The sequence below is a fragment of the Heterodontus francisci genome, chromosome 26 (genome assembly GCF_036365525.1).
Source record: "Heterodontus francisci isolate sHetFra1 chromosome 26, sHetFra1.hap1, whole genome shotgun sequence".
Taxonomy (NCBI): domain Eukaryota; kingdom Metazoa; phylum Chordata; class Chondrichthyes; order Heterodontiformes; family Heterodontidae; genus Heterodontus; species Heterodontus francisci.
In genome coordinates, this window is record NC_090396.1 from 61,942,452 (window position 1) to 61,955,865 (window position 13,414).

General features: G+C 43.2%; 1 protein-coding gene across 1 annotated transcript in view; it reads left to right on the forward strand.

Moving 5' to 3' along the window:
• The window catches only part of ccdc137 (coiled-coil domain containing 137), a 30,786-nt gene extending 24,510 nt beyond the window's left edge, over nt 1–6,276 (forward strand). The window contains exon 6 of the mRNA XM_068058375.1: nt 4,601–6,276. Within this exon, the coding sequence (XP_067914476.1) occupies nt 4,601–4,831 (231 nt within the window). The 3' untranslated portion in view covers nt 4,832–6,276. The remainder of the gene's footprint in view (nt 1–4,600) is intronic.
• Nucleotides 6,277–13,414: the final 7,138 nt, after the last annotated feature.

Sequence of the window (13,414 nt, forward strand, 5' to 3'; positions counted from 1 at the left end):
TGCAGCCTCTCTAAAGCCTTCACATGCTTCCTAAAGTGTGGTGTCCAGAATTGGACACACTTCTCCATTTGAGGCAGAACCAGTGTTTTTTTATAGTTCATCATAACTTCCTTGTTTTTGTACTCTGTGCGTCTGTTTATAAAGCTCAGGATCCTGTATGTCTTTTTAACCAGTTTCTCAACCTGCCCTACCACCTTCAACGATTTGTGCCCATGTCTCTCTGCACCTTTACCCACTTTAGAATTGTATCTTTTATTTTATATTGCTTCTCATTCTTCCTATTAAAATGTATTACTTCAAGCTTTGTTGCATTAAATTTCATCTGCCATTCCACCAGCCTATGTCCTCCTGAAGTCTATCACTATCTTCTTCACAATACTCCCCAGTTTCCTCACCTGTAAATTTTGAAATTGTGCCTTTTACACCCAAGTCTAGGTCATTAATAGATATCAAGAAAAGCAGTAGTCCTAATACCAACTCCCGATGAACCCAACTGTATATTTTCCTGTAGTCTGAAAAACAATTTTTCACCACTAGTCTCTGTTTCCTTTCACTCAACCAATTTCATTTCGATGCTGCCACTGTCCATTTTGTTCCATGGACTTCAACTTTGCTGGCAAGCCTGTTATGTGGCACTTCATCAGATGCTTTTTGGAAGTTCATATATACCATAACAACTACATTACCCTCATCAACTACACCTGTTACCTCATCAACAATTTCAATCAAGTTAGTTAAATATGATTTACCTGAAACAAATCCATGCTGGCTTTCCTTAATTAATCCACATTTGTCCAAAAGACTGTTAATTTTGTCCTGTATTATCGTTTCTAAAAGTCTTCCAACCACCGAGGTTAAACAGACAGGCCTGTAGTTGCTAGGTTTATTCTTGCACCTTTTTTTGAACAAGGGTGTAACATTCGCAACTCTCCAGTCCTCTGACACCATCCCCATATCGAAGGAAGATTTGGAAGATTAAGGCCTGTACCTGTGCAATTTCCACCCTTATTTCCCTCGGCATCCTCCGATGCATCCCATTTGGTCCTGGTGATTTATCAACTTTTTAAGCACAACCATCCTTTCTGATACCTCATCTGAATCAATTTTTAGACCATCCCATATCTCAACTACCTCCTCTTTTAGTATGACTTTGGCAGCAGCATCTTTCTTGCTAAAGCCAGATGCAAAGTACTCCTGTTCCATCATTCAGTTAGATCATGGTTGATCTGTACCTCAATTCCATTTACCCACCATTGATAATATCCCTTGCTATCCTTGCCTAATAAATATCTATTGATCTCAGTCTTGAAATCTCCAAGTGGCCCTGTATCCACTGCATTTTGGGGGAAGAGACGCCCAGATTTCCACTACCTTTTGTGCAACAAAGTTCTTTCTGATTTCACCTTCAAATGGCCTAGCTCTAACTTTAAAATTGTGCCCACTTGTTCTGGATTTCTTCACCAGAGGAATAGCTTTTCAGTATCCACCCTATCAAATCCTTTAATCATTTAAACACCTCAATTAGATCACCCCTCAACCTTCTAAACTTGAGGAAATATAAGTTACGTTTATGCAACCAGTCCTCTCAATTTAACCCTTTATGCCTGATAGTCAGGGCGGCACAGTGGCGCAGTGGTTAGCACCGCAGCCTCACAGCTCCAGCGATCCGGGTTCAATTCTGGGTACTGCCTGTGTGGAGTTTGCAAGTTCTCCCTGTGTCTGCGTGGGTTTCCTCCGGGTGCTCCGGTTTCCTCCCACATGCCAAAGACTTGCAGGTTGATATGTAAATTGGCCATTAGCAATTGCCCCTAGTATAGGTAGGTGGTAGGGAAATATGGGGACAGGTGGGGATGTGGTAGGAATATGGAATTAGTGTAGGATTAGTATAAATGGGTGGTTGATGGTCGGCACAGACTCGGTGGGCTGAAGGGCCTGTTTCAGTGCTGTATCTCTAAAAACAAAAATCTGTGCCGTACCCCCTCCAAGGCCAATATATCATTCCTGAGGTGCAATATTCAAAACTGAACGTAGTGCTCCAGCTGGAATCTGGTCAAGGCTTTGTATGACAAAAGCATTACTTCCTCATTTTTGAATTCCCTCAGCTCCTGTGAGACAAAGGCCAACATTCCATTAGCATTTTTGTGTACATGGACGCCCAAATCCTTTTGCTCATCTACAGTTATTCCCATTAATGAATTACTCCGATTTGTCTTTCTTGGGCCCAAAGTAACTAACCCCGCCCTTCCCTGCATTGAATTTTTACTCACCACAGTTTTGGCCACTCTCTTATCTTTCTTTGTCCCATCTGCAGTTTACTGTGCCTCCTAATTTAGTCATCTGTGAACTTGGATATATTCCTTGGTCTGATGTTTGATATATATGGTGAAAAGCTGAGGCCTCAGTACAGATCATTGGGGAATACCACCTGTCACATCCTGCCAATCACAGTGCACTCCCTTTATCCCTACTCTCTCCTAACTCCCAACCAATTACTAACCCATGTCACATCAGCATGGATGTTGATGTACACCAACAGCATTGCCTCAGTATAGTTTTTATAAATGAAGTCAGATCAGTTGCTTACTTTCACTGGGCTAGGTTGTCCTCTATTAGAATGATTTAATTATTGTGCAGCGGTTGGGTGGGTGGCTGTCTATTAAATACAGCATTTTGTATTTAATTGAATTTATAATCTTAGGATTTTACTAAATGTTATTGGCACATGATGAAAAAGTAAGATTATTGTATTTGTGAAGCAGAGAATTGTGAACGTCAGAGATCACACCTTTTATGAAAAGGTGGAAATATTTGTTTGTTTAATCTCTAGTTTGTAATCACCCTCATTATGGCAATACTAGAGCATAAAGAACAGGATCCCCAAAGACACATTGTACAGCGAGCTCGCCACTGGTATCAGACCCATCGGCCGTCCATGTCTCCGCTTTAAAGACGTCTGCAAACGCGACATGAAATCCTGTGACACTGATCACAAGTCGTGGGAGTCAGTTGCCAGCGTTCGCCAGAGCTGGCGGACAGCCATAAAGGCGGGGCTAAAGTGTGGCGAGTCGAAGAGACTTATCAGTTGGCAGGAAAAAAGACAGAGGCGCAAGGGGAGAGTCAACTGTGTAACAGCCCCGACAATCAAATTTTTCTGCAGCACCTGTGGAAGAGCCTGTCACTCTAGAATTGGCCTTTATAGCCACTCCAGGCGCTGCTCCACACACCACTGACCACCGCCAGGCGCTTACCCATCGTCTCTCGAGATAAGGAGGCCAAAGAAAGAAGAGCATAAAGATAATAATAAGATGCAAGCTTGATTATATCATAGCACTAAAGCATAAGGATTTAAATAGAAAAGTGACCCAAACAGAATCCTTTTAGATGGAGCTCAGCGATAGCAAGGGATCAGCCACAAGACTGGGAGTGTACTGTAAACCGCCAAGCAGTGAAAAGGAAATTGAGGATGACATTTTTAGAAAATTATAGAGCTGTATCATTATAATTGTAGGAGATTTTAATTATCCAAACAGAGACAGGGATGGAGAAAATGTTTGTTAGGAGAAAGGGAAGTTTTTTTGCAGCGTGTTTGGGATTTCTATAGTAGTCATTGTTGCCACTTCAACAAGGAAGGAAGCACAGCTGAACTGGTACTAAAGCAGTTAACCAAACTCAAGGTAGACACATCGCCAAGACCTGATGGTTCACACCCAAGGATCCTGAGGAAATATGAAATATAGCTCTGACTATAGTTTTCCAAAGTTCAGTGGTGAGACACACATTTAGGATAAAAAGTAATAAGGGGATGCTAAAAAAAAAAATTTCATACAGAGGGTGGTTAAAGTATGGATTTCTCTCTCTCAACTTGTTATTGAAGCAGATTCAGTAAATTCTTTTGATAGGGTGTTAATAGTTGTTTGAAAAAGAGGAATATTGTAGGTTTATAGAGAGTGAGCAATAGAGGGAGCTCATGGAGAAAAACACCAGCACAGATTTAATGGACCAAATGGTTTGTTGCCATGCTGTAAAGCCTGCCTCAGGTATAAAATTAAAACCTGATGCGGGCCTGACCCGACCATAGCCAACCCAAACCTGACCCTGACCTGGGCCCTGAGTCCTTTTAATTATTTTTCGTGCCCAACCTAAATATTGTTCATCCGTTTCGGCGAGCAGGCTATTTCTGCAGATGGAGTTGTGGGGAATCATGGGTAAGCCTGATCCCGTGATTTCCCAGAAGCAGCACTGTCCAGCTGACCTGACCCGAACCTGAATGCTGGACTCAGAATATAGACCCGACCCGAACCCGACACATGTAGTCGGGTTCAGGTCGGGTAGCCAGGCTTTACCATGCCGTAACATTTTATGATTTAGTTCGTTAAGTCCTTCAAATATGCACCCATCTTAGAGCTTTGTGATTAAGATTGTGAAGCAAGTTTCATGATGAAGGTAAAACCAGCCTATTGTAACTTCTAAGTTTAAAAATTTTATGATAGAATTTCAGACATTAGCATTAAGAGTAGTGAGGTCTAATCCTCTATCAGCTGTGAAGGCTTCTATATTTTCCTTTTCTTTTATGTTAAGTCCATTCTTTGTTTTTTTCTAGCCTGGTCAGAAACAGTTACTTCTGAAATCTCTGATTCGGCAGAGCAAGTGCACTTCAGAAAGAAAAAGGGAGGGCACCCAATGCAGTAAACTGCCCACCATGTCGATGGCCCGTCAGAGGATGATGTTGGAAGAGCGGGATAGGGTCATTAAAGCTTACAGAACCCTGAAGAAACAACAAACTCTGTCCCAGAATAATAACAGCAGAGAAAAGCTGAAGAATTCTAAATAGGAATAGTCTCAATAGCACCATTTGAGGCACGAATTCAGGGGTCTGCCAGTACTGATGAGGATTCAATGCCTGTTTATCTGTTATTTAATGACTGGCTGCTTGTTGAAAGCTGTGTATTTAATATACCATGCGGTATAAACCCAGGCCCTGGCCTATTCACCGGTAAAGATGTGCAATTTTTGGAGCCATACATTTATACCTGTAATTGTCAACATGCCTTACTGCCATAGATGAAGCTGTACAGTTTGGAAATCACTAACTGCATCAATAGTGAGTAAAGGCCGGCTCAGGTCTGCAAATGAAACCCAACCCAAGCCCGACAGAACCACATCCAACCCGACCCGGCCTGAGTCCTTTCCATTTTCTCCCACGCCCGACCCGACCATCAGTTTACCTAGCTTCCATTTTTTTTTACTTTGTTGCTTATCTGCACAAGCTTAAAAAAACTGTAACCAAACAACCTTTTAAATCCAAAAAGTACATTAACATTGGAGCCACATACTGGAGGCGGTGATAGAGTGTGCCTGAGCCAAGCCCAAATGCTGGACTCGAGCAACCTGACCCGAAGCTGACATGTCGTCGGGTCCCGTCGGGTTCGGGCCGGGTAGCCATGCTCTAATAGTGAGGATACCAGGATGTTTCAATGATGACTATTCAAATGTGCTGGTATGCTTGATATACTCTTAAGTTGGCTGCTATTTGAATTATCTTATTGTAACCCAGCTTCTGACTTTTTACTGGATCTGGTCTTTTTAGCCTGCTGTAGTTACCCATTCAGAGATACTAAGTCAGTGCTGTGGATCTTTACAGGTATAGAATTGTGGTTAAGTGCCTCCTTTTTAAAAAAAAAAGTATTGAAAAATGTTAATGACCATTGTGAATTGTTGGAAAGTAGTTTTATATTGTGTAATCCACCCTGAAGATGCAGCAATCAGATATGATCTGAGTCCAATACTGTCGTATGTAGCCTATCCACCTCAACCAATCCTGTGCTGTTCACCACTGTGATCGGCCAAACATGCTTATCAGCTGAGTTCCATGGATTATTGGGGAGCTGAATTGAAGAGTGATCCACTTAGCCACGCACGACGTACTTAACTTCATTATTTGTGAGAAAATTTGCAGGTCATCTGCATTTTAAAAATAGCCATTGTGTGTGCTCTGGTGGGTGAGTGCCTGTAACAGTTTCTAATGAAGGTATGTGGGTGGGGGGTACAAAGTTTTCTGATAAAACCTGTTGGTAATATCGGGATAATCCCTCTGTAAGCGTACATTTGGTGAGTACCTAGAATTTGTATTGAGGTAAATGATTGATTTATATTTTGTTAAACAGTAACTACCTATAAATGTAGTTTTTCATTACCTGCAATTAATTTTTATCTTAATGCAGAATTCTTTTGAATGTGAACTCCACTGACATTAAACTTTGAAGGAGTTTGGCACAAGAGTTTACTGTAGCAATATTGTATTATATTGTACTGATACGTGTTTAGCTCAACTACTTGCAGAAGGTACAGAAGGAAAGCAATTTAAATTTGAGTCTAGTGTTACAACCAGGTGAGAAAGAGGTCTAGGGTTCCCTTTCAGCCTTCACCTGGTTTTAGTGTAACAGGGTTTAATTTTAAACACACTGTTTTTAGCTGCCCTTGGTGAATCCTTGTTCACAGCTTTCCAATTAAAAGGCAAAGAAACCAGCACAAACAGGCTTTCTTAGATTTAAAGAAGAAAAGTAGAAATTTATGAAACTTAAACTCTAATTCAGTTGACGCCTACAGATACACGACGTGCCTACACTAGCATGCATACGCGATACATGCAAATAGAGACAGAACAGAGCAGAAGAAATAAAGTGGAAAAGTTTGAGGCAATATCTGAAGAGTTGTTACGATTCTTTGAGCTCACTGTAGAGTCTTTGATTGTAGGTAGATCTTGCTTTTCGTTGGGGCGCAGTATTCTTCTTGAACCTTGTTTGCTGTAGGAGACTTTTCCCTCTTGGGGTTCATGTGTCTTTAGTGGATTCAGAGGCTTGTGAGAAAGAGATGGGAGCAAACGGAAGTGAGATCTTCTCAGTCCAGGAGCAAACAGACACTCTGCCCAAACTGTTCGTACAAATTCAAAAAACGCAGGTTGCCCAGCAGGTTAGTCATGTGACTAGCTGGTTTGACCATGTCCGTTTGTGTATTCGGCCATCTTAGCAGTCAACCTGGAATGCGAGCTCCCCCACCTTGGATGTCTGTTAGTATGTAAATGTTTTTTTTCAGCCATGGCTGATCTGTTTAACAAGTCATTTCCTTGCTCCAACAACAGTTAAAAATCAATGTTCATGACTAAATTGATGTGCCTCATTCTTGGCAGATGGGGACCTAGCACGACACCTCCACACCTAGCGGAATGAAAGGCAATTTGAGAAAAGCGCATTTCAGTAAAAGGGTCGCAAGAAAATATGAGATACAGAAAAATATGCATTTCTCTCATTCATTCACAAATCCTAAAACTTGTTAAAATCACCCCTTTTTTGGCAACCCAATAAACATGTTCTTTTTTGGGGAAGTTTCTCTTCCGTTTGCCAATTTCCATGGCTGCCTAGGGTCTTTGTTTCTGCTGAAGTAATTTTTTTTCCCTAGGAGAGTCAGTAATGGGTGGGTCTATCCTGAACACTCTCTTTTTCAGTGTTTTGCTGAGTCATGCAAAGACTTTTGACTTCGGGGATGGGTGGTTCCCTTTTTTCTGACTGTGGGGAAGGATTCTTTGCTAATCTCTGTCCTCTGGGACACTCCTACCTGCAGGTATTTGTGCAGACCCTACTGCATGCCCCTGTGGCACTTCGACTAGGAGGCATCACCTTCACGGTTTCTCTTCTCCCTAGAGGTCTTTTTTGTCTCTGCAGGTCCCTGTACATGCTGTCAGCAACTCTGGTGTCTATTCTAGTGTCTGCATTTATGTAGGAGGATGTGGGGTCTACCTTTTCAAATTTTTTGGGGTTGGCTGACCGGACAGTAGGAGTTTTCATCTGGGATTCCTCCCAGACTTCCTCTAACCTGCCCCCTTGGTCGCTTTTTCCCCTTCCCTTTCAAAACTTTTGCAAGCCTTGTGCCTGCCTGTCCCCTTTTCTTCTCGGCTTGGGTCCCTTACAATTCACCAGCCCTCTGCAAGAGGGTCCTCCTAACACCGATGTAGGACTTAGGGGTGCAGATTTCACTGTAGGTTGGGGTTTCCCCTCAACCTAGCACATGTAGCCACTCCTGCAGTACTCCACCACATCTTTGTGGAGTTTTGGCCAGTCAAACTGCTGTCTTATGCGGGCTTTGGTCTTTCATATACCGGCAAGTACAGCCACTATAGTCTCGTGGGCCCTTCTTACTATTTCTCTTCGGTTCCTCTGCATCACCACTAACTGGTGAACGACTGTGCATCCTTGCTCTCAGGTCTGTGCAGAGAACTCCATTTCCTCATCAGTACCTCATTCTTTAAATAGTAGCAATCAGGGACTCTGTCTGCTTCACTTTTAGACTGGGCAGCCTGTGCTAACTCTTGCAATGCTGGGTCAGCTCGCTGAGTCTCAGCTGGGGAAAATCCATTTAATTTGTTCCCTGGGTCTCCTAACTTTCCAAAGGAAGTCTCGGACAGGCAGACCTCACGGTCACCTGCCTGCAGTGTCAATACAGTCTCCTCTGGCGGAGCTGGTTTGATCATGGCCTGATCCACTACACATTTAGGGAAACTGCATGGGTTCGTCTCCCACCACTGCCCTGTCTCTCAGCTCCTGCGGTCTTTCTTTCACTACTGGGGGGACGGTGGCTACCACCTTCATCCCTGCCAGATCATTACCTAGGAGCAAGTAAACCCCGTCCACAGACAAACCAGGGACAATCCCGACGGTCACCGGTCCTGAAATTAGGTCGCACTCCAGGTGCACCCAGAGTATAGGTACAGGAATACACTGCCCTCCAATACCATTCATCACCATTTTGGTGTTCACTGCACTCTCTGGGGGAAAGATTAGGCCTTTTCCCAGTAAAAGGGATCTAGTGGCCCCTGTGCCCCTGAGAATTACTATGGGCTTGCTTGCCCCACTCGAGGGGTATGGGGTTACCTTCCCTTCAGACACAAAACCCCGATAACCCTCAGGAACCCTATTAAATTTTCCGACACTTGCAGCGGTAGACTTCCTGGGTCTTACTGCAGTTGAAGCCACAACTTGTTCTGCTGTGCTTTTCATCAGGTTCCTGTCTTCACTGAGTGGGTGTGCCCTGATTAACACTACAGGTTTTCCCTTTAGTTTCCAGCAGTCAGTTCTTAAATGTCCTGCTTTATTACAATGGAAGCACACAGGTCTCCGGGTTTCATGCTTGCTCACAGCACCTTCCTTTTTGGCTAGATGAGGGCCCCCTGTGTCTCCTGCTTTCCTTTCTCTCCCAGGACTGATTGGGCTCCTATCACCTTCCCATCCTTTGTCCCTTTCTGATTTGTGTGGGGGGTGGGGGCACTAGGAAAGGTTCTCCCCTGGGAAACTGACATAAATTAAAGCAAACTCATCGGCCAGGACGGCCACTTGCTGGGCTCTCTGGACCCACTGATCCTCTACGTGGGTCTTTATGGAGAGTGGGAGAGAGTGCTTAAATTCCTCTAACAGAATTACTTCTCTGAGATTCTAATAGCTGAGCTGTACTTTAAGAGCCCTAGCCACTGGTCAAAAGCCAGCTTCTTTCAAACACCAGACAAGTTTGATTAGCTTTCTTCTTAAGGGTTCTAAACCTTTGGTGACAGGTTTCGGCTATTAATTCATATGCGCCGAGGATAGCAATTTAGTCAGTTCATAATTGGATGAACCCTCATCTGGTAACAGGGAATAAACCGCATGAGCTTTTCCAGTTAGCTTGCTTTGTAATAAAAGAGACCAGGTCTCAGCTGGCCATTTTAGCTGCCTTGCCAGTTTCTCAAATGACAAAAAATCTTCTACACCTCCTCATTGAATTTTGGAATTAGTTGAGCTAGTTCTAACAATTTTGTACCCAGCCCTGAATTATGCTCCTCCATATTGGCCATGCTTTCACTGAGGTTACTCTGTCGCCCCCTAGTTAACTCAAGCTGCTTTAGCTCTCTTTCTTCGCTGCCTTTCTGGAATATTCTTTCTCTCTCTGTCTCGTTCTTTCTCCTGTCTTTCATTTTCTTGATGTTCCTTCTGGAAGGCTCTCTCTTTCTCCCTCTTTCTCTTTCCCTGTCTTCTAATTCAAGTTTCCTCTGTTCCAATTGTATCTTTGCTAGCAGTACCCTCTCTGGGTCTGCTTCCAACCCTGCTTCTGCTTCTTCAGATTCAAGGGAAAAATGGTTGGCCACTAGCTTGAGGAGTTCAGACTTCCTAGCCTTGTCACGTAGAGTGATCCCACACTGCTCAGCCATTTTTCTCCACTCTTCCATAGACTTTTCACTCTCTCCCACTCTCCATAAAGACCCACGTAGACTTTTAACTTATCCCAAGTTACTTCACCCTGGCTTGGAGAGCTGCTAGCTTCAGTTGCAGACATGTTAATATTCAATCACACATAGCCATAAGAAAATCTGTATTGAAACCTTGCTCTTTTTTTGATTGGGAACAATTTGGCTTCCCACTTCCAATTTCTCTCGTTTGTCTGTGGGTCAATTCTGGACACTAACACCCATATTTGTGTTACAAACAGGTGAGAAAGAGGTCTAGGGTTCCCTTTCAGCCTTCACCTGGTTTTACTGTAACAGGATATAATTTTAAACACACTGTTTTGAGCTCGCCGCTTTCCAATTATAAAGCAAAGAAACCAGCACGAACAGGCTTTCTCAGGTTTAAAGAAGAAAGGTAGAAATTCATTAAATTTAACCTCTAATTCGGTTAACGCCTCATAATGAAATGAAGTTGTATCTAATTTTGATTGTGCTGCTGGGCTTTGATTCACTGTCAAGTGCTGTCATGCAGTCCAAGGTGGATGCAAATAAGCTGTGCAATTAATGTTGAGACACTTGTCACTTTATGAAGCTGTGTGTGTGTGAGAGAGACGTTTCACTGCATGACTAATGTGTCATTCCTGAATTTGTATTGGGACGCCCATTTGATCTGCTTTTGTGAATAGGGGCCTGGCTGGCTGAGGGATCATGCAGTCGGGACAGGCACAGAGGTCTGCTGCATTGTCATCTTCCTCACGACTGCAGTTATCTTTCTTCCAATAACCATTATTGTGTAGCAATAAGTCAAATAGACCCAACAACCCCTAGTTTGATTCCCAGCCTACGTTAATTCAGCTGGTCTTAGATGGGGCCGAGTTTCGAATGCTGCATTTGAACTAGGTGCCCCTGAGCTGCGGGAGAGAAAAAAAATCAATGAATCAGTTTCCACTTCTGATCACCATATTACTGGAAGCCGTGTGCATGTTTGTGAATACTGGTCTTGCTGTGACAACTTCCATGGCTGAAAAGCGGCACAGTGGCGCAGTGGTTAGCACCGCAGCCTCACAGCTCCAGGGACCCGGGTTCGATTCCGGGTACTGCCTGTGTGGAGTTTGCAAGTTCTCCCTGTGTCTGCGTGGGTTTTCTCCGGGTGCTCCGGTTTCCTCCCACAAGCCAAAAGACTTGCATGTTGATAGGTAAATTGGCCATTATAAATTGTCACTAGTATAGGTAGGTGGTAGGGCATTATAGGGACAGGTGGGGATGTTTGGTAGGAATATGGGATTAGTGTAGGATTAGTATAAATGGGTGGTTGATGTTCGGCACAGACTCGGTGGGCCGAAGGGCCTGTTTCAGTGCTGTATCTCTAATCTTACTGTGGATCACACCAGGCAGCTCCTGCGCTGTGCTGTGGAGCGACAGAACGCTGGTTTCTGCCCAAAATTCTCAGGACATTTTTCACTCAAGCTGGTCTGCCAACTGGCATCAAGATTTCTAGCCAGCAGGTGGAAGTGAGTGCCTGCTTTACACAGCTTGGGTTGGCTGGCTTAAGAGCAGCATTGGCAGAGGCTTGGAAGCAGGCTTCCTGCCCATGCTCTTGGCCAAGGACTAGCACATGGCCCATGGAGATGTTGCTGAGTGTGGGAACCAAGCCACCTACACAATTTCCCCTTCCTCTAACCCAGGGCACTGCGGACAATTATGGCAGCTCACCAACCGTCTTAAGTGAGCTCAGGTATGGATGGGTAAATATTACAAACTTTAATAAATCACTTGCACGAGAAATGATGCAGCTTAGATTAATGCACTTTTGTCTGGTACATCAGATTACAAAGATCTAAGGTTGTGTTATCTTGTTTCTTTCTCATCAGTGTTGCCGCAGAAGGGTCACCTGTGCAATGTCAAATTGCAACAAAGCTTTCTAATTCAATCGCAAATCTTAATGATATTGCAGGGAGTGCCATCTGTTTGAACAGTGAAGTATTGCAGGGTCTGGTTAATGTTTAAAGGGAGATTGTAGGCTCCAATTTGTCACAGTTCTGTGTACACTCAGTAAAAAGAAATGCCAGAATTTTAGCTTGTGATGAATTTATGCTGGCTTTATAAAACACTGATTTAAAAAAAAATAATTGAAATATCTGGATTGGGTAGCACAGTGGCATAGAACATTGTCCTTTGAGTGAAATCTTTGCTTTAAATAAAATTCACCATAATGGATAATACGGTTTACTGTTAATACTAAGTTGTTTATTGTTTGGGAGGGTTGTTGTGGGGGAACATGAATTACCCAGTAATCTGAATTAAGAGATGTAAATAATGTGCTAAAGGAGGCAATTTGTGCTAAGCAGCTTTGAATTGACAAAAAACAGAACCTGACCTGTAGATCACCAGTCAGTGACTGATACATGAGCATGGCAGCTGCAGGATTTGTATCTGTCCATCAGTGAAGTGACATTTGCTTTGCTCCTAATGAGATGTAGCACTGGAAGATGCTGCAGCTGAGAATTTTTCTGGTTACTGCTTATTATACTGTGCTGATTGGATGGGACAAAGCTAAAGACTATGGGTTTCAGATCTGTGATCTGGATTTGAATTGAGCAGAGAACAATGGGGAAACAACAAACATTTATATAGTGTCTTTGTGTCCCAAACTGCTTTACAACCAATGAATTATTTTTGAAGTAAAGTCTCTTGTTTTCTAGGCAAACTTGGCAGCCATTCCGCCTGCACAGCAATGTTCCACAATCTCTTAATGTAATATTTGGGTGTTGTTGGTTGAGGAATAAATGTTGCCTAGGACACATCCATGCTGTACTTTGAATAGTACTATGGACAACGATCTAATGGTTTAAAGAGCACCTGTGTCAATTCAGCACAATACTAGATCTAGTGCTTAAATTCAGAGTGGGGCTTCGATCTATGACCACCTGCAGAGACAAAAGTGTTTCCACTGAGCCAAAGGTGGCACTTGAAATAAAAGTCTCTTTCTGCTGGCTGTAAAGCGAGTTTGGCCAGTTTTAATCCACTTGCAAGAGCCAATGATTCAAAGGGTATTGGAAGTCTGAAACAGTCTCCCCCAAAATGCTGTTGAGAATAGGATAATTGAAAATTTCAACACTGAGATTGAGAGATTTTTGTTAGGCAAGGGTATAAAGGGTTATGTTACCA